Consider the following 21,525-nt stretch of genomic DNA (forward strand, 5'->3'; position numbering starts at 1 on the left):
AAAAAACAAGGGCACAGAGAGATGAACCAATGTACCCAGTCACATGTTACTAAGCAATGATAAACAACTGGTTCCCTTGCCCCCCAAAAAGATCTGGGCCCATTGCAAGGATTTATCCACAGACCCGTGAGACTTCTCTGGTGAAGCCTGAAAAGCACAGGCCAAAATGATCTCACATTTTGCGATCACAGGTCCAGCTCCGGCACTCCTAAATCAGTTTTAGCTAAATCAGTGGATTGAGGTCATCCTCCGGGTGCCCCTGGAGGATGAACGGGGCTGGGGAGGCCTTGGGGGGTTTCTGGGGGTTCACTAGGTGGGGTTTCCGGGCCGCTCGGGCGCTCCTATTCGGCCCGAGAGCGGCCTCTGCCTGGGCTGCCGCCTCCCTCCCAGCCTGGGTGTTACCAGCCGGCGTTGCCGGTACTTCCTCGTTCCCGCGCGCGCCCCAGGCTTAGCTCGCAACGCCCAGCGCCGGCGCTGCTCAGGCGGGAGGGGGCCAGAGGGGAGATGTCGCAACCGTCTCCCTCCCTCTTTCCCCGCCTTCGCACTCAGTCACCTCCCAGATGAGCCCGCTCGCAGACGGCTGCGGGCCGCGGTGTGCCCGGCATGTCCCCTCAGTGCGCGCAGGCGGCGGGCATTGGGCCCGCGCGCAGCCTGGAGCGGACCAACCGCACCCGCTTCCCGTTCTTCTCCGATGTCAAGGGCGACCACCGGTTGGTGCTGAGCGCCGTGGAGACTGTGGTGCTGGCACTCATCTTCGCGGTGTCGCTGCTGGGCAACGTGTGCGCCTTGGTGCTGGTAGCGCGCCGACGGCGCCGCGGCACCACAGCCAGCCTGGTACTCAACCTTTTCTGCGCGGACCTGCTCTTCACCAGCGCCATCCCGCCCGTGCTGGCCGTGCGCTGGACAGAGGCCTGGGTGCTGGGCCCGGGTGCCTGCCACCTGCTCTTCTACGTGATGACCGTGAGCGGCAGCGTCACCATCCTGACGCTGGCGGCAGTCAGCTTGGAGCGCATGGTGTGCATCGTGCGCCTGCGGCGCGGCGTGCGGGGCCCGGGGCGGCGGGCGCGGGCCGCGCTGCTCGCGCTTATCTGGGGCTACTCGGCATTCGCCGCGCTGCCCCTCTGCATCTTCTTCCGCGTCGTCCAGCAGCGGTTCTCCGGCGCCGACGAGGTGAGCGCCGGGGTGTGCACGCGGGGCAGGTGTCCGGGAAAGGCTGGCAGGCGGGTTGCGCCGGAAACGGTGATCTGGGACGGTCATTAACAAAAACAACAAAACAATAATAGGCCGTTTGCTGCATTTAATCGTTGTGTCACCGTGCGCGGCACTAAGTTTTATCTGTGAAATTTCACTGTGACCCTACGATGTAGATCTCATAAACGCCCTCCAAAACGTTGTAAGTGGAGCCCCCGTAATGCCTGTAAAGTGCACTGACTATTGAGAGATTAATGGAGTAAGGGGCTTAGCGGCCAGACAGACCGAACTAGGGGACCCGGAATGACTGATCACATTATAGTTAATTCTGCTTTCTCGCAGTACTCTTATTATCACACCTATTTACAGATGAGGAAGCTAAGGTACCCAGAGAGTAACTTGCTCAGGGTGTCTCAGCCTTAGCGCGAGGAGGAGCTAAGATCGCGCTCAGCAGATTCAGTGCGGGCCGGATGAGGGTCCTGCTTTGAGAATCGCGGGCAGGTGTGTGTGAATGGGCCGGGGAGAAAGGGCTTTGTTGACCCAGAGACCCCGGACCTAGTGCTGCCTCTAGCGGGGCTGTGACTTCCCCTCCGGAGCCTCAGTTTTTCCAACTGCAAGACGGAAAGATTAGACTAGACCATGGGATCTTACCCTGGGAGCTTTGAATGAAGAGTGCCTTCAGAGTATCTTGGACGCCCCAAATGTTCCGAAGATTCCAGAGGCTGAGCCCATAAGCGTTATTCTGGGCACCGCACCCAGAGTTGTCATTAGGATCATTGCGGGGGTCCAGGATCTAAAAAAGATTCTGCGCACAGTTCATGACATTGGCTCGAGGCTATTCCTGTCCCGCGGTACAGAATTGCGGGCGCAGGTTTGTTCTCTTTGCCGCCCTGTGGCGCCGCTGCCGGGTTTGCGCGCGGAGATTCCCCCGGGACACCTGACCTGGACAGTGGCCGGCGGTTCTGGCTGTTATCGCGGTGTTAGGTTCTGTGGGCCTCGCGGGGAGGGCCAGGGACAGAGGTACGTACGCCCCACGGGAAGGCGCGAGTCTTGAGGCTCAGCCTCCTGGAGTGTCTGCCCGAGGCTGGGTTCTCCGCCCCGTTCCTTTTCCCTACCACAGCAGTCGCTGGTTTTCTGGCCGTGGGACACTAAAGCTCAACCTTGGCCCTAGGAAGGAGTGTGGGGCCTCCCAGCAGAAATCACAGTCCCAAAGAGAGCCCTAAGCAGTGACCAGAAGGGGTGGGAGGGCCGGGAGGGAGGGGGAAGGCTTCTAGCTATGAAGGTGAACGTAGGCTGACGTGAACGCAGAAGTGGGCTTCTCTGGACGTTTCCCAGACTGGTCTCTCACACAGGCCTTTCACTGGGGAGAGAAGTCTGCATCCTGTGTGATATATATATATATATATATATATATATATATAGTTTTTAACACAAATCAAACCGAAAAGTCTCTGGGGGGCTGGGATTCTGCCATCTGTCTTTTGATTTTTTTAAGTTATTCTCTCACTGAGTTACAGTGTTTCTGTATTTTTCACAGACTTGAGGGATTTCACAGAACTCAGGGAATTAAAACGCATAGAACATACCTTAAGGATATCTTATGTTTCCAGACAGGTATCTTTGTGCCTCCCCCTTTTACAACTGTTTTAGGTACACTCTTACTTAACTGGAAAATAACACTAAAAAATGAGGCTATTGTCACCTCCCAGCCAAAAACCCAGACTAAAACTTCTTGCTGACGTGGACACGGGGGTTGTTTGAGTGAGAAGGCCTTCGCACAGATGCAGGACCTTCCGTGCCTTGCCACTCTGTATTTTACCCCAGGTAGGGCATCTGTGGAGGTTGGAGCCCTACACAGCACTTCCAGAATGACTACAGTTTTACCGTAAGTTGCTTCCGTGGAGGTCTGTGTTGTGGTGGCCTTTCCTCAGTCCCCCTTGGGACTGGGCTCACAGACCCCTCTTGTTTCAATGCAGAAACACCTCCTTGGTCTTAAGAGCCTTTGGAGAGGGATATGGGGAAAGCCACTGGGAGAGAATGGGTCCACACAGCATCTCAGAAGATGAGGGGCCAGGTGAGCTGGCTGCAGGACCCCTGTTCCCTGAAATTAGTAGAGGTGGGGCCGGGGAGCTTGTAAGGAAAAACTGGGACAGTCCTTTCCAGCTCTCCATCCTCTGTCTTTTCCCCTACCTGCCCCCAACACACACATATCCACACCTGCCAGTAAGCCAACAAACAGAAAACTCCTGGTTCCTCAAGAGCCATGACCTGAATATGTAGGAAACATCTTACTTTATAGTTGGGCCTATAAAGGGCCAAGTGAGGCTCTGCAGTTAAAGAAATAAGTTGAAAAGACTGAGAAATAGCAGGGGGGAGGGGGTGGGGCCATTGAAAAAAAAGAGACAGAGAAGGATCTAGTCTAGACTGAATTGAGACTCACATTTAAAATTAGCAAATGCTTGTTTTCTCAATCCTCTACTCCCAGCTTCCTGGCTGTAGATTCTGCCTGCCCGCTCCTACTTGGACACTAAATATGGAGGTTTTGGATGGGGGGACATTTTCCTACCCAAACCACCAGCTGAGAGAACTAACTAAACCCAAGCGCATGCTGGCTCCCTCCCCTCAAGGAGCACCGGCCCTGGAAACAGTGCCTCTCAGAGTTTTCTGTTTATCTGAGCTCCCCCCACAAAAACCCCCCCAAGAACATGATTACCTTTGTCCATTTGGGCAGTGAGTACCAAGCAGTCAAGGTGACCAGACTCTCTCAAACTTAGATGAAATGATAGACAGGCTAGAAAATGCTAAATAATTTGGTATTAGGAATGCAGGCTTTGGAGTCAGATGTTCTGAGTGAATCCCATCTCTGCCATTTAGGAGCTGCGAGCCAGAGGCAAGTGGTCTCATCTCTCTATACCTCACTTTCCTCATTTGCCAAATGGGTACAATAACAGTATTAACCTTATAGGATTACTGTGGGGATGGAAGTTCAGTAAATGAGCTAACACCTGGCACACACACAGTTAAGCGCTCAAGAGTTGCCAGCTATTATTAGTTTCCTTATCTTTGGTTATAAATATTTTAAACATTTTTCAAACAGTACAATTCTTCTGATTGCGGTAATAAAAGACTGCCATTTTAAGAGGGTGGACACATCCTAGCAACTTAGACATCTCAGCCGGGTCAGCTCAGCCTTTGCCAGCGGGATTCCTGCCTGTGTATGCTGTGGCCCTGGTGGGGCGTGACCCTCATTGGCAGGTGGGGAGGACTGTCCACCCTGGTCAGAGTGTGCTGCCCATTGATTCTGCAAACACTTACTGAGCACCCCTCCCTCCTGCCCCCGCCGTGAGCCACACGACCAAGACACCATCCTTCTCTTCAAGGAGGGGCCTGTGCATCACGCAGATTCTGGTCCAGACCCTGCACAGTTCGGTAACCCCACAGTAACCCCACGAGTTGGTGTTCTCTTGTTTATTTTCTGAAGGAGAAGATGCCTGTAGTTACAGAATGGGCAAAGGATGGAAGCAGAAGTTAGCTGGGGTCTGTCTGTTCCTCCTGGTGCCTCTCCCATGAGTTCACACTTCCGGAGGAGCACTTGATCCCACTGCTCTGCCCTGCCCCAGTTTAATACCAGGCCGATAATGCCGTCGTGTCCCTACTGAATGTGGATTGGCTGAGGAGACAAACAAGTTTCCTCACATTTGTTAAAATTAGAGGATACTTTTAAGATATAGGAAAGTAAGTCCATCTCTTGCCATGGGTATGTTCTTTCTTCTCTGCTGGGAAGCTGATAGGAGAGGAGATATATAACTAGGATTCCTAGTTCCTTAAAATGACTTTGAAGTCTTCCATTTTGTTTGAAGAGGTGGGGCAGGGAGAACTAGTTAGAAAGGTGTTCCCAAGGGTATTCCAGGAAGAGTCATTAGAGAAGCTGACTGGAAACAGCTGGAATCAGGTGGCATTTGCAAATGAGTCAGCCAGTGCGGGGAGGGGTCAGCACTTGAGCAGTGCCTGTAGATAGATGTCCCCCATCCACAGGAAAGTCTTCCTGGAAAAGAATGAGTGACGTGGGGGACTGGAGGGACATCACAGGCAGAGGAGATAGCCCACAATGTTGGCGAGAGATGGTGCTGGAAGGGTTGGTGGGGGTCAACTAGAGAAGGGCCAGTTACACACCCTTTAGGGCGTTGGGACTTAGGAGGTGAGAGATGGCCTGGTCTGTGGTCTGTGGGGGGAGGGGGAGCAGTGAGAATGAGCTTGTGGTGGGTTGGATAGCTATTAAGGCAGAACCTAGGAGTTCCCTCTGAGTGGAGAGGGAAGAAGAAGGTGGAAGGCCAGCACTCAGGTATCTGACAGCTTGGAAAATGGCGGCTCCGTGCCCGGAGTTGATGATGCAGGAGGTGGAATCTTTGGGGTGGGACACTGGAGGCTAGAAGTGCCTGTGAGGCATCCTATAGAGATGCACTCAGGGCAGTGGGACCAGTCTGGGGTTCAGGAGAAGACTGGCTGGAAAGAGGAGATTGCAACAGCATCTGCAAAAGCCACCATGGAAATGGATGAGATTGCGGGGGAGAGATGGAGCTTGGGATGGGAATACCAGTCACGGCCAACCACACTTCACACCATTGTACATGGCCTCCCATCTACATCCTTTTGGTCCAGACACTGAGCTCCAGCTTCCCCATTCCCTTGACTGAAGCCCCATCCTTCCACGCACAGCTGACACAACCCCTCCTGGATGCCGCTTTCCCGGTGACTCCACAATCCCATCACCTATAGCTCTCTGGGCTTGCCGCTCTGTACTGAAGTTTCCTAGTGCATTTTTCCCTCCCTGACTGTAGCATAGCCTCCTTTCCCATCCTCACTGTAGCCTCACAGTGGCTTAGTCACTATGGCTTGAGTCAGCGAGTGGTTGGACAAATAGATTAAAGGACACTGTTACCGGCTCAGCCAGCTCTGCTTCTGTAGTTCAGTAACAAAGCAGGCCCAGCACTTTCGGTTTTCGAATTTCCTTTTTATTTTTTTTTATAAATTTATTTATTTTTATTTATTTATTTTTGGCTATGTTGGGTCTTCGTTGCTGCGCGCAGGCTTTCTCTAGTTGCGGTCAGTGGGGGCTACACTTTGTCGCGGTGTGCAGGCTTCTCATTGCAGTGGCTTCTCTTGTTGTAGAGCACGGGCTCTAGGCGCATGGGCTTCAGTAGTTGTGGTGCATGGGCTTCAGTAGTTGTGGTGCATGGGCTTCAGTAGTTGTGGCGCATGGGCTTCAGTAGTTGTGGCTCGCGGGCTCTAGAGCGCAGGCTCGGTAGTTGTGGTGCACGGGCTTAGTTGCTCCTCGGCATGTGGGATCTTCCCAGACCAGGGCTTGAACCTGTGTCCCCTGCATTGGCAGGTGGATTTTAATCACTGCTCCACCAGGGAAGCCCGACACTTAATTTTCTGGAGTGTATCTTTCCAGTCTTTTCTATGCCTGTGTGTGTGAGTGTGTGGAAAGATACCTTTTCATTCGCACCTACACATTTTCTTCAACAATACGAGGCTAATGCAGGCAGATTATTTAAGGATCTATATTTTTGTCCCTAATGTAGAGAGAACACCTTGCTCTATCATTACACAGTCTTCTACAAAATCTTGTTAAGCCTGGAGAGGGTTAGGCAGACATTCTGGAGAGGGTTTTCAGAAAGAGTTGGGAGTTCTTGGGGGTTTTAAGAAATGCTTCTGGGGTCATCTGTTTCTCTGCCCTCCCTCCCTGTACATTTTCCCATCACAAGCATAAGAATTAGAGACTGGGCTTCCCTGGTGGCGCAGTGGTTGAGAGTCCGCCTGCCGATGCAGGGGACACGGGTTCGTGCCCCGGTCCGGGAAGATCCCACATGCCGCGGAGCGGCTGGGCCCGTGAGCCATGGCCGCTGAGCCTGCGCATCCGGAGCCTGTTGCTCCGCAACGGGAGAGGCCACAACAGTGAGAGGCCCGCGTACCGCAAAAAAAAAAAAAAAAAAAAAAGAATTAGAGACTAAGTCACACTCAGGGCTGGAATCTGTTTCTTCTGTTTGCTGCTTCAACATTTCTGCTGATCTGTGTTGCCCACCCAATGCACTGGAATAAGGGGTCCCTGGTGGGTGGAGGTCTGAGTACAAGCATAGGCTACCTGGATTTCCCAAAGAGCTGTGGTCACTGCACTGTCAATATTCAGAAGATCCTTGAGAGACACAAATTTCTTTCCAATCACCAAAATGTAGAAAGCTCTAATAAACTTTATTCCATCCGGTGTGCACAGGGGGGGTGGGGATGAAGGAACAAGTTTTTAGAATGTCCAGTGCATTTGTAAACTGTCTAAACAAAACAGGAAAAGGAAGCAACATTCTCACCCCCAGCACCCTCTCAGGGTACAAATATAACTAAAGCATTCTTCCCTGCCTGACTTGCATTAGCGGTTTTGGTAGGTTCCGGGATACCCTCTATAACCACTCAGCTCTTTGGAGATGATTAAAAAGGACTACATCTTTAGGATTTTAGACTATTATTTTAGGAGGAAATTTCTAAGCTTTAGCTTCCTCCTCTGTGTAATGGGAAAAATAACTATGCATTTCAATAAGGTTGTGATGAACATTCCATGAGATAATGTATGTAAAGTGCTTCCTGGCAAAGAATAAATGCTCAGAGAATTTTAGATACTGAATAGGAAAAGGAGTGATTATTTGACTCTATTTTGACCATGCAATTATGATACACGTTGGGAAATGATAAAAATTCTTTGCCTTTGCTTAGTATAGCATTCAATAAATATTGGTTAAATGAATGAATAAATGAATGATGCTATGAATAATGATACTACTTCTGGACTGTGCCTTGTCCACCAGAAATCAATAATGTGGTCTTTTAACATAGAGATCTTTTTACACAGAGATTTAAATCTTTTGGACAAGATGCCTTGTCCACCAGAAATCAATAATGTGGTCTTTTTACACAGAATATGCTCTTTAAAAATCTGTTCTATGTGTCCAGAAGTGTGTGGGGCTCTTGTTTTTTTAAGAGTTTTGTCCTATAGTCAAGCAGGCGCTGGAGATCTGTGTTTGGGAGGATAAATAGATCTCTTGTCATTGACCTATTTGTTCATTGGAAAAAATTGTTGCAGCAGCTTAGTAACTATCCAGTGAGGTGTGGGAACATGTTTTGGGGTTTGTAGTTAGTGTCAAACATTTGAATTCAACGCAGCATAGTGACAGCAGCAAGGTCACAAACCTGCACGCTCTTCTGCCCCATCCAGTGGTTTTACATCCTGATGACCGAGGCTGCACCTTCACTCTGGGGCTGTTGCATTCTCCCCTGGAGGAGAGGCACACCTCACTCCAGGTTTTATATGTTTGCGTGTAGCACATCACTTCCAATCTATGTAAACTTACAGGGGTCAGATTTTTCCCCTGTAAAATGAAGGTCTTGGAAGAGAAGGCTCAAGGGCTCTTTGCAGCTCAGCCCAGGGAAGTGGAAAGAGCACTGGACCTGGAGCCATGCCTGGGAACTGACTCTGGGTCTTCCCAGCCTGGGACCCTGAGGCCCACGTGCCTCCCTTGGAGAATGGGAATAATAATTATGGTGATTCTGAGGGTCAGAGGGGAATGACTTGTAAGTGGGGTTGTGTGGGCAATGGAAGGGAGTCAGGGGTTTCTTGTCATACCAGTTGTGTAACAGCAAAATACAACAGGGTAACACAACATTGTAACAGTGCCAGGTAACCCCACCTGGGGCTGAGCTAAAGGCCAAATAAGAAGCCAGCATTAAATGACCTTCTCTTCCTTTTTGTAACTAGGAAATTCCGATTTGCACACTGGTTTGGCCCAGCATTGCCGGAGAAATCTCCTGGGATGTGTCATTTGTTACTTTGAACTTCTTGGTACCAGGACTGCTTATTGTGATCAGTTACTCCAAAATTTTACAGGTATGTTTGCTTCAAGCGCTGTGGCTGAACTTCACTCAGGCTTGGGGTATTTCAGATGAACCTTAGCATTTCCAGGTCAAAATTTACCTTAGAATTCGCACCAGCCCAATCCTGGTTCACTGCCCAGATCCATCCCTCTGCAACGCTGAGGGACAAAAGTTTGGTCTTTTTTAAAAAGTTACATCTATGTGACTTTTATTATTATCATTTGTTTTTGCTGATCACTAAAGTAATACAAGCTCATTATAAAAAATTAAAGACATAGAAATGTGTAACACAGACACTAAAAATCTGGTTTATCCCCACTGTTGACAATTTAAAGTACATTTTTTCAGGTTATTTTTCTTATAAATTTATATATATATATACATATTTCTATGCAATGTGAGTATGTGTATGTATATCTGTGTACATATAAACACATATACGTATATATATGTGTGTGTGTATATATATATATATATAATGAACCATATAAAATGGTCAACTATAAAATATCAACTATTACCATGGTTCAACCCAATGTTTTTTTTTTTAGATTTGAGATAATGCTATCTGCTTTGTAACTTCCTTTTTTTGATTAGCACTGTATCATAACATCCTTCCATATCGGTTCCTATATCTCTGCCTCATTATTTCTAATGGCTTCATGGTTCTCCATCATATAGTTGTGACGTAATTTATTTTATGGGCTTTTGGGTTGTGTCCATTGTTTCCCCATCACAAACAGCAGTGCGGTGATAAAGAATGTACACTTTTAAAAACTTGTATTGAAGTACAAGATAAATACAGAAAAGCACACCCAGCATACACGCACAGCTCACAAATTGACCACACTCCCAGAAACAGCTCCCAGAAACAGAACGAGAAACAGAGCATACGAGAAGCCCCTCCTCTGTCCCTCTAATTGCTACCCCCCACTCCCGGGGCATGTGCCTTGTAAAAGTGCACTGCAACAGGAAATGATCTCTATCTTCAATGTGACTAGGTACAGGGACATAAAAAAGACTTGCCAGCCTCTTTCTTACCCCTTGAGGCAGCATATTTGCATGCGAGGTGCTGGCCCAGGCAGATGGCATCTACATGTGTTCATGCTCATTTCAGAAGATTTAATGTGAAACGCTTGAGTCCTCTCCGAGGTTCACCGTTGTTGAATCTTGGTTTTATAGCATAAAATGCGTCATATGGCGAACAAGCAGGTTGAAGTGGGGCCCTTAGGTCCTGCTTGCTGTCTGGCCACTGTTATGGCCCTTTTGTTGTAGCTAAAGATCTGTGACCTTCTTAGATGCTTTAGAACCCAAAGCCAGGCCAACCTCCATCCGAGTCTTCTAATCTCTGGATCCTGTGTGAGACGGCCCCCCCATGTTAGTCCCTAGACTCTTCCCCACCAGTTGACTTGTGACCTGTTTAAGTGACGTCCCACCTGGGGCTTGTTCAAGGGTATGAGGCAGATTCGGGCCTGGAGCTGAGGTCTGTAAAGTGCTTGCAGTGGGAGCCTGGCATGTGTAAATGCTATGTAAGCGATAGTTACTATCATTATGTTAAAAGAAAAGAAGGGAGGGAAAAAGGAAGAGAAATGGAGAATGAATTTTTTTTAAATTATTTTAAAAATATTTATATGGTGTTTACGATGTGTCAGGAATTCATTTAATCCTAACCAGAATTACAGATGAGGAAACCAAGGCGCAGAGAGGTTAAGTAACTTATGAAAGGGCACACAGCTCATAAGCAGCAGTATCAGGACTTAAACCCAGGCAGTCTGGTTCCAGAGTCCCAACACTTTAATTCCTCAGACATTTGTTAAGAATTTGCTCTGTGCAAAGTGTTGTTGGGGAGTAGAGATTGGTCAAGAGTAAGCAAGTCACATTCTCTATCTAGAAGGAGCTTTAACACAAGAAAGGGAATGGGGAGACAGACAAAGGTGCTGCTATTCAATGCAGTGAAACCCTGAAACACATTAAGGAGTGATACTGAGGCTTAGTTTGAAAACACTTTGCAAATTGTTAAAAGAGAAAAAGGAGGGAAAAGGGAGAAAAAGCAAAGGGCCATAAAAAACACGGAGACCAGAAGGGGTTATTTTAATAACCTGCCTTTGAGTCTTGAATCTGCCCCTTACTTGCTGTGTGGCCTTGGCAAGTTACTTACCTTCTCTGAACCTCTGTTCCCTCATCTGCAAAATAATGATCAAAAGTCCAACGGTTTAAGATTTTTGTGAGATACATAGGAGATACTCCTGGTGGGACTATGGTGAGTGTCATGCCTGCCTGTAGCAGGGGATGAATAAATTACAGCTGTTGTTAATTGTTAGGCGAGACTGTTCCTCTAATCCTCTCACAGCATGCTGGGAAGAGGTACTGCTGAGATTTTTGAGAGAATAAACAGCAGGGCCCAGATTTGGAGCACCGCAAGAACATGGGACTGGCCCTAGAGCAGAGCTGGCTGGCTAGATGAGGGCTGGGCAGAAGCTGGCTGTGGCATCCGACCTCTCCTGCTTGGGCAGTCCCACTCCTGAGTCCCTTAGAGGCAAGAGGGTTCTGATCTGTCCCTTTTCACTCGTGCCTCATGGTTCTCAGCCACCTTCTGAGGAAGGACTGACTTATTCTATGGAAAAGATATTCTTTTCCTCGGGCCAGGGCCCACCTGGAAACATCCTAGGAATCCTCGAGCCCTGATGTGTCCTCTTATCCATCTGCCTCTAACTGCAGTTCCAGACACTTTGCCTATAAACTCACGGCCAGCCTTCCGTTCTTCCCATCCCAGACCTCAGGACAGCTCCTGGATGAATCGAGTGTCTGTCGTGACTCACAGTTATGAAATGGTGCTCTGAGCAGTGAGTCAATGATATAATTTAGATCCCATCACTTCCCTCACAGATGGAGGAAAAGCTAAAACCCTCACCTTAAGGCCCTGTGTGATCTGTCCCCTGCCTGCCCCTCTCGCCTCATCTTCTCCCCCTCCCTCGTGTCCTTGGGGCTCTTTCTCACACACGCCAACACACTGCTGCCTCAGGGCCTTTGCACCTGCCATTTCCTCTCCTGGACCTCTCCCCCCCAGACTTCTGCATGGGCCACTCCCCCACTTAATTTAGGTCTCTGCTCAAAAGGTTCTTCTCCAGAGAGTTTCCCCATCGTTCTCTAGTCTCTGATCCTGATTTATTTCTCTTCAAAGCACTTCCAACCCCTGTCAAATTCCATTTGTGTGTATTTACTTGCATATCATCTGTCTTGCCCACTAGAATGCAAGCTCCCTGAAGGCAGAGACTTTGTTTTGTTTACTGCCATAGTCCTGTGCCTAAAACAGAGCCTGCCTTATTCATTGTAGGGGCTTAATAAACACTCATTGAATGAGTAAGACACAAACTTTGATCACACTGAAAGGGCCAACAGCACCTTCTCCTTTGGGACAGTGGGAAAACCACTGGACAAAGAGTCACGAGCCCCGGATTCTAGTCCAAGCTTTATTACTGTGTGACCTTAGGCAAGTCGCTTAATGAATGTGGGCCTCAGTTCCCTCTGGAGCCAAATGGGCCTCAGTGAATCATTTAACACAATAAAATGAGAATTGCAGATATGATAGTGCTTTGAACAAACTGTTAGACTTTAATATGAAAGAGATCTAATGTGATTTTGAAAATTGCAACATTAATGCAAATATAAGACTTTCAGAAGATTACTTTCCACCCCACTGGCAAAACTGACTATTGCCCATATCCCAGGAGGACTATTACATTTGTTCTCACTCTGCTCCTGTTTGTAACTTGGAAGCTGGTAAGCTGCCAGGTGGAGAGCCTGGGTGGGGCCGCCTAGCTTGCGTCTCTCTTCCTCTGAAGATACTCATAACTCTGAGACCCTGAATCAGCCTTTCTGCTGAGCTTTTTCTATCAAGAGCAAAACTCTGTAAAATCAATTGAACATCAATATTAATTAGCTATATTCATAGAGACACAATTAGCAAATCATTTGAAACCATAGGACAGATAACTACACCACCGACCCTTTTCCCACCAGCCCTACCTCTCACCTGTCACTGCTGCCTCTAACTCAGGTAACCATCTCTAGGCCTGAGAAATGTCTCTTTCAAATCACCCTGACTTTTATTCCTCACAAGCAGTGTCCCCTAAAGCGTTCTCTAGAACTCCATGGGATGTTAGATGTTCGAAAGGGTTCTATGATCAAAGGAGTTTGGAAAATGCTGGGTTAATTAAAGTTAAATGGGTTTCTTTGCTGCAGGCCTTCTCAGAGCCTTTATTATGCTCATGAACTTTGAGACTCTCCATCTCTGGAATAGAGTAGGCAGCATTGCTAAACCTGACTGCAGACCGCCTTTTCCGCACAGAGCTCTCTCTGGGCTGGTGCTCCACAGACTCTCCTTTGGGAACCGCCATTCTCAAGCCCCTACCCTGGTTGCTGGCTCTGCCCTGGGTGAGCACTGAGAGGAGGCTTCACCGGGGCTCTTTTTTTCTGGGGCTGCTTCAGTTGCTCATGGCAATGGCCTTTTCCACCCTCTGCCTTCCCTGCTTCCTCTTTCCTCCTGACTCAGGCGTGCTCTACATCTCCAGTGGCTTTTTCCTATCAACAGTTTCCCAGGGTAATAGTCTCCAGGCCACTCCTCAGTGCCTTTGATCAGGCTGACCATGCTTGCTGGTGGGGCTTGGTTTATATTGTCACCCAGTAACCAGCACCATGGCAGGCTTTGTGACAGCTTATAGGTTTCTTGGTCCCCCTCTCCCTTCACCCCCAGGCCCCTCACCACCCAAACACTAGAATGGAAGTGCGGGGTGGGCAGTGCTACCTTGTTTCTTGCTGTGCATCCGGCACCTGTAGGAGTGTTGGCCATATAGTAGGGACTCAGTAAATATGTGTTGAATGACAGAGTGAGTGTCTGGCCTGAAGTTGGAAAACCTTCACCTATCTCAGGGCTTAACTGGGAAGTGAAATCCCTTTCGACTAAATGTGAAGGTCTTGGGTAGTGAACACGTGGCCCTTCCTTTCTCCATGCCTGGATCTCATTCCCCAGCTTTGGGGCCTTCTTGCCGGTGATGGAAGGGGAGGTTGGTCCTCTGGAAGGATGGAGTCTGTTGTCTGATGATTCTAATAGGGAGGTTGTGGATTGACCAAGCAGCCCTCAGAGGAGACCCAACCCCAGGGGCTGGAGCTGGGTCAGTGGGAGCGACCTCTCCCCACATCCACCTGTCTGCGGCTGTGGTCTGGTGGCGTGGGGTGACCGAGGGATGTGGGGTGGGGAGAAGCTTTGCTCGTAGCCTTCAGATGCTCATGTGAATGTGAAGGCAGAGAGTCTCAGGCAATTTAAAAGTGACTTTTCAAAGGACTGGGGGAGAAACTCCAAGCCTCTTGTCCTAGATGAGTAGTTCTCATACTTTAGTGATTGAGAATAACCTGGGGAGTTTATAAAAAGTACGGACTCCTAGGCCCACTCAGACCCACAGAATCAGAGTGTCTGAAGGTGTGCCAAAGCATTTACATTTTATGGAGTGCCAGTGACCCTGATGGTGGTGGCCGTGGGCCACGTCCCCGGGAGCTCTGTCCTCTGTCCTGGTAGTGGCAGTGGTGTGACTGGCGGTGAAGAGCATACCCCCTGAGGTACCCTTCCCCCACTTGACCGTGAGGCCTTGAGCAAGTCACTTCACCTCTCAGGGCCTCCGTCTCTTGTCCCCAAAATGAGAGCATACCCCACAGGCTTGTTTTAAGGATTAAAGTTAATCCTCAAAAGTTTATCGAGCTTTTAATTTGATCTAAAAGCACACCAAGCATTCAGTGTAATGCCAGAGACACTTTAAACCCTGAACAAAAGTCGACTTGTCATCTAATGTGGGGAAGGGAGCAGGGAGGAGCTGCATTTTATTATAATGGGCCCATTTTCCTTCTCACTCCCTCAAAGCTGTGGGAACTGCGGATGGAAGGAAATAGGGTAGCATCAGTCAGTGCTAAAAAAAGAGCCAAGCACATGTTCACTTGGCCCGTGAGTCAGTTGTTTTGCTGTCTGCTCACGGTCATTGTCAGACACTTGCCAGAGCCCTGGACCACAGCAGCCACAGGGCTGCCCAGCCCCAGGGAGCTGCAGTCTGGTGGGACTCAGAGGTAAGAACGATGCTTCAACATCTACCGTAGAATATGTGGCAAGTGCCACGTGAGTACCTGAAACAAAGCGCTGCAGGATGCCAACGGCAGATGAATCAGGATGCCCTCCCGGAGTCCCTGGCATTAGAGCTTGGAGTTACAGGCTGGATGGAAGGATTTCCACTGACAGAGATATTAGAGGGTGGGAAGGAATTAGTTTAAGTTTAAGCATGGACTGGAGTCAGACTGCCAAGGTTTGAAGCCCAGCTCTGCGACTGCTTAGTTGGGTACTATTGGGCAATTTCCTTAACCTCTTTGAGCCTCAGTTTCCTCCTCTGTAAAATGGGGATCATCACTTATCTACAAAACAGAAATAGAGTTACAGTTGTAGAAAACAAAATTATGGTTACCAGGGGGTAAATGGAAAGAGGGATAAATTGGAAGATTGGGGTTGACATACACACACTACTATATATAAAGTAGATAACTAATAAGGACCTACTGTATAGCACTGGGAACTCTAGTCAATACTCTGCAATGGCCTATATGGGAAAAGAATCTAAAAAAGAGTGGATATATGTATATGCATAACTGATTCGCTTTGCTACACACCTGAAACTAACACAACATTGTAAATCAACTATATTCCAATAAAAATTAAATTAAAATAAAGCAAAATAAAATGGAGATCATCAAAGTACATATGTCACAGAATCGTTGGGAGAATTTAAAGAGATAAACCAAGTGATATGTACAAGGATTTGGCACATAGTAAGTGCTCAATAAGTGTGAACTTCCATCCACATCATTCATTCAAAAAATATCTAGAGAACTCCCTGGCGATCCAGTGGTTGACTCCCGACTTTCACTGCCAAGGGCCTGGGGTTCAAGCCCTGGTCGGGGAATGAAGATCCCGCAAGCTGCACGGTGAGGCCAAAACAACGCCCAAAGAACCCCCAAAACAAAACAAAAAAATCTAAAAGACACCGTACCAGGGACTCCATCCTTCTTGGCAGAGCAATGTGGACAGCACTAGCAATGAGGCTGCTGTGGGAATCGTCCTCATGTGCCCACCAGGCTGCACTTAGCCTCCTCAGAAGTGGTGCCGTTTCCCCTGCAGCCCCACCCACCTGCCCCTGGGCAGCTGTTACCCTCCCCGGCCAATCATCCAACAGCTTTCACCTGAACACATATTCTAACTTTGATTCTACACAGCACCTTCCAGCTTAGATGCACCAGTGTGGCTTTTAGCCTATGGGTCTGAGCAGTCACCCCGCTGCAGAGCAGGGGGGCGGAAGTGGAAGGCAACTCCAGGAAGAGGTCTGGAGCCTTTTATGATGTCGCTCATCTTCAGCTCACCTGAGCTGGAGTTTCACAGATGGGGGCTTTGACCATTCATCATTAGTAGAGTGACCTTCAACAAGCTACTCAAATTTCCTGAGATTCAATTTCCTCATCTCTGGAGCGAAGATAATAATAGCACGAATCCAACGAGCAGTTTTGAAGATTAAATGTGACAATTTATGAAACAGATGCATAGTACAGTGGCTGGCACACAGGGAGCCTTTCTTGAAGCTCGGTGATCCTGATTCCTGTTGTTCTTGGCGGGGAGTGGGTGGGAAGGAAGGGGTTCTGTTCATTCAGCATCTGTTGCCTGGGTCACTGTCACCTAGAAGTGGACCAAAACTACTACACAGAAACAGTTGTATTTAATCACAGGAAAATTAAATGGCTACCCTTTAATTAGCTAATTAGAAGTATTCTAAAGAGAATATTTGAAGCCATATTCGGGTCTTGGAGTTAATCTTGCCCCAAATTTGAATGATTCTGATTACTTTCTAAATGCTTCATCTCTTGAGATTCAATAATTTTAGGGGAATGGTCCTAGGAAGGCCTGGGCAGAGCTAACGAACGATAAGAGTTTTGGGGCTTCCCTGGTGGCGCAGTGGTTGAGAGTCCGCCTGCTGATGCAGGGGACACGGGCTCGTGCCCCGGTCTGGGAAGATCCCACATGCCGCGGAGCGGCTGGGCCCGTGAGCCATGGCCACTGAGCCTGCGCTCCACAACGGGAGAAGCCACAACAGTGAGAGGCCCGCGTACCGCAAAACAAAAAAAAAAAAGAGTTTTGGCTATTAAAGTCTCCAGACATGTAAGCACTCACTGTGTGCCCAGCAGCCTGCTCCTGCAGCAGAAGCAGGACACAGGGCCAGACTAAGCAAAGGCAAGTTAGCAAAGCACCACGAATGTGGCAAGACATTCGGAATTGGATCTCTTACCTGGGACAGAGGTCACAGGCTGGAACAAAGCATGTCAGGCTAGTGGGTGCAGGGCCCCATCACATCCCAGGCTAACTGTGCCCCAGTCTGCGGCCACCTCCACCCCAGCCCATCCTCACCCCCTCACGCCCACCTCTTGGCACTGTTAAAGCTAAGCAGGTGATGGGGGACAGCAGGCCTTCTGCCTACTGGCTGTGCTTAGAGGAAAATTAGAATCAGGCGTAAGCACGGGACTCTGTATGTATCCCTGGGGCAGTGTGAGCCTAAGCACTGGGGTCTTTAGAGCCTCTGGGGAAGCCCCACCTTCTCTCTCACGGACTCAGCTTCTGTGGGGCTTTTGCCCTCTGATGTGAACAGTTCTAAGGCTCCTGTTTTCAAAGTACTTTGGCTAAACCCTCTCTCTCGAGAGCCTGTTTCTTCACCTGTAGAATGAAGGTGTGGAGTAGGCCTTGGCTACTCAAAGTGTGGTCCTCGGGGCATGCAAAATCAGAATCTACATTTAAATAAAATAGTGCTGAATGCCTCACAGGCAGAGTGAAGTCTGAGAAGTGCTGCTCCAACCATGCATGGGCCCATCTAGCTGCAACACTCTGGTTCTGAGATGTTATGAAGCATTTGTCTGTTCCAGAAATACTGTTTTTACGTGGGACAGTGGGGTGAGAGGACATGCAGGGCTTTATTTTAATCTGGTTAGCCTGCCTCAGTTGATGGGCCATATGTCCAAGGCTGCCCACAGCCAATTAGTAGCCAGCTTCTCTGATGGATGCTGAAGCAAGACCCTCTAACTGACCAGGAGAGACTGGGCAGAAGGTTCGGAGAGCAGTGCCTGCAAGGGCTCCTGAAAGAAGAGTCCAGAACACCCTTCCGAACCCATGTCACCAGAGTTGCCTCCTTGCCCACAATCCCTCTGCTCTACTGCTGACCCTGCTCATTAGTACAAAATATTAGAGGTCCTTTCAGTTCCACTGTTGAGAATTTATTCTCCTGATATGCTCATCTAGGTGTGCAAAGATAGGCACGAGGGTGTTTATCCTACCAGCTGTCACCTCTCACCTGGGGGCATAAATGGGAAATGGTTTCAGTTTTTCAACACGTGTCACTAGCAGTGCTCTGGCCAGCTCCCCTTTCTTCCTGGGAAGGGGAGTCCTGAATGACACCTGAATCTGTGTTCACACATCTCTCTTCTAGACCATTGCATTCTGGCTTTGCACTTCCCCTCGTCAACACTATTTATAACACGGACGATCTGCCTTATTTCTCAGGAGGCCAGCTGACCTGCGCATCCTAAGCGCGGGCAGCGAGCCAGGCCTCTGAGAAGGGAGCTCTCTCCACATAAAGCCCAAAGCCAAGTAGTCCCAGTGCAGCGAGAACGGCAGATTCCAACTCCTGGGCCTCCTCTGCCCCTCCAGGATCAACACTGCTGATGTCCTGCCGTAAACTGTGGCGCTGGCTCTGTTTTGTGTTCCTGCAGATCACGAAGGCGTCAAGGAGAAGGCTCACGACGACCCTGGCTTCCTCGGAGAGCCACCAGCTCCGTGTGTCCCAGCAGGATGTCCGGCTCTTCCGCACCCTGTTCCTGCTCATGATCTCCTTCTTCGTCATGTGGAGCCCCATCATCGTCACCATCCTCCTCATTCTGATCCAGAACTTCGAGCAAAACCTGGTCATCTGGCCGTCCCTCTTCTTCTGGGTGGTGGCCTTCACCTTTGCCAACTCGGCCGTCAACCCCATTCTCTACAACATGTCACTGTTTAGGAACGAATGGAGGAAATTTTTTCACTGCTTCTTCTTCTCGGAAAAGGGAGCCATGTTTACAGACACATCTGTCAGAAGAAATGATCTGTCTGTTATTTCCAGCTAGTTAGTTTTTCTCTGTAGGCGTCTATTTGTCACTCTCTGGCAAGCCATGGTGTGTTTTCAAAGGGAGTTCATTTCCAGGACGGTCGCACCAGGGTACCTGCTTTAAGAAAATGTAACCTATGCAAATGTACATTTACAGCACCAGTACATTGAGGGGTGATCATTCAGTATAACAATTCTATCCTTTATAAAAGTATTTGCTGTGGGTTCCTTTTCAATATGAACTTTTTCAGTGTGTAGTATGATTAAGTTTAATAATTTTTATTTGTAACTGTTCAGCAATCTCATCTCCTACACGTAAAGCCACACCTTGCCGGTTTCCTGAAGTGAGTCTTGGAACAGGTCCAGGACCCAGATTTTTCCTCTGAAGAGTCATGGCCACTCTAGCTCCCCACCCTGGATTTGCAAGGCTGCAGGATCATTCATTAACGTCAAGAGCGCTTGAGGAATCTCCAAGGAACAAGGATTTAATTTCCAAGGAATTAAAGGTGACTTTATTTTTCATTTATAAAGGGATGCCATGGACCCCTTTAGGAGAAGCTTTGTCACGAAGTCAGACAGGAAGTCGGATGACTCCAAACATTTGACCGTGAGAACAGGAGTGATTCCCTTCGTTGATCCGCCTGTTAGATGCCTCTTAAGCACATGCTGTGGCCGGTGTTCTTGGTGGTGGGAATACAGCAGTGAACCAGACAGCCATGGCCCCTGCCCTCACGGAGCTTACTTACCTTCTAGGTGGGGGCAGCGAAAAACCAAACATAAGTCAATAGACAATACAGTGTTATGGAGTGAATTAGCGTCGTGAAGAAAATGGGACAGTGATGGCAACTTAGATGGGGTGTTGAGGGGTCTGCGAAGACCGTTCTAAGGGGTATATTTGAGGCAAAAGGTAAACCACAAGAAGGAACCAGCCATGTGAATCCAAGGGAGTGGGGCTTTGCAGGTGGAGCAGACGCTGGTGCTGGTGCAAAGAGCCTTGTGTACTTGTGGGACAGAAAGAAGAGGTGTAAACAAAGCAAACTATTGGCTCCTGTATGCCGGGCAATGTCCTTGATGCCAAGACAGGGGGTGCTGTGCTGGAGACCATCAGTTGAGACCAGAGAGGTTACAGGGCTGGATTACACAGGGTCTGGGAGGCTGCCATAGAGAGTTTATTCTGTGTTCAGTGGGCAGCCACTGGAGGTTTGCAAGTGGATGCTGAAGTGACCTGCTCTACTGGTTGCTGTGCAGGGAATGAACTTTGTGGAGCAGGAATAAAGATGGAGACCAGTTAGGTGGCTGTTGAAGCAGAGAAAGAAGATGGGGAAGTTGGAGGTGGGTGGCATCCGTGGGGGATTGTGAGAAATGATCTTGGGACATACTTTGGGAAGGCAGAGCAAACATGATGTATTGATGGACAGGATGCAGATTAGGAGGGAAAGAGAGGATTCAGGGGTGACTCCTGACAGTGATTGGATGGAGAGCAGGCAACAAAAATGGGGAAGACTAGAAGAATGGGAAATAGAAAGACCAAGAGTTTCATTTGGGGCATTTACACGTGAAACCCCAGTGAGATCCAAATGGAGAGCAGGCAGTGGGGTGCAGGGATGTGGGGTGTGGGCCTGAATATGCAACGTTGGGAGTCACCAGATAGTGTTTGCAGATTTATGGCTTTATGAAATGTCCCTGGGAAGAGAGAGAGAGAAGAAACCGGAGCCAGCGAGAACCCAGGGCTACGCCAGCACTTGGAGGTTGGGCCAGTGGCTGGAACAGTAGCTCAGGGCCTGGCACATAGGACGTGCTCAACCAATCTTTGTCACCAAGTACATCAGAGCCAGTAGTTGTCTTTGCTGGTGGAGTTTCTTGAGCAGCTTGCTTTTTAAGTAAGGTTTATTACAAGCTTGAGGACTAGAGGACAGGGATCTTTTGTTCATCTTTAGTTAATAAATTTGGTAAATTAAAGCTGCTTTTTGAAGTGATGTGTGGCTGTCTTCTGGGTCTCTGGGGTGACACCTGAAGGGCCAGGCTCTGATGGCCCCTGTTCCATGTGAATGACAGGCAGAGCTTTCCAGTGCACGGTCCCCTGCCTTCCCCCTTTCTGGTGGGAGAACAAAGCACATTGATTTGGGGCCCCCAGGAGCCTCCGTGGCCCCCTGATATGCCAGCACCCACGCAGAGCTCTCCTCACACACGGGAGAGAGCTGCCCTT

At 48.9% G+C, this 21,525-nt stretch overlaps 2 protein-coding genes across 3 annotated transcripts in view; both read left to right on the plus strand.

Moving 5' to 3' along the window:
- The first annotated feature begins 490 nt into the window (after positions 1–490).
- FFAR4 (free fatty acid receptor 4) lies at positions 491–21,295 on the plus strand. The gene is made up of 3 exons (XM_004279412.3): positions 491–1,170; positions 8,996–9,124; positions 18,949–21,295. The coding sequence occupies exons 1-3, from the start codon at positions 604–606 to the stop codon at positions 19,336–19,338; spliced, it is 1,086 nt and encodes a 361-aa protein (XP_004279460.1). The 5' UTR covers positions 491–603; the 3' UTR covers positions 19,339–21,295.
- The window catches only part of PDE6C (phosphodiesterase 6C), a 75,662-nt gene continuing 73,825 nt past the window's right edge, over positions 19,689–21,525 (plus strand). For both annotated transcript variants that reach the window (XM_049696729.1, XM_049696727.1), the window contains exon 1: positions 19,689–19,825. The gene's annotated coding sequence lies outside the window, so the exon portion shown is untranslated. The remainder of the gene's footprint in view (positions 19,826–21,525) is intronic.

This window comes from Orcinus orca, chromosome 14 (genome assembly GCF_937001465.1).
Source record: "Orcinus orca chromosome 14, mOrcOrc1.1, whole genome shotgun sequence".
Classification (NCBI taxonomy): domain Eukaryota; kingdom Metazoa; phylum Chordata; class Mammalia; order Artiodactyla; family Delphinidae; genus Orcinus; species Orcinus orca.

Coding starts and splice junctions, on each gene's coding strand:
- FFAR4 (XM_004279412.3), top strand. CDS start 604: ATGTCCCCTCAGTGCGCGCAGGCGGCGGGCATTGGGCCCGCGCGCAGC. Junction 1,171..8,995: donor GGTTCTCCGGCGCCGACGAG/GTGAGCGCCGGG, acceptor TTTTGTAACTAG/GAAATTCCGATTTGCACACT. Junction 9,125..18,948: donor GTTACTCCAAAATTTTACAG/GTATGTTTGCTT, acceptor GTGTTCCTGCAG/ATCACGAAGGCGTCAAGGAG.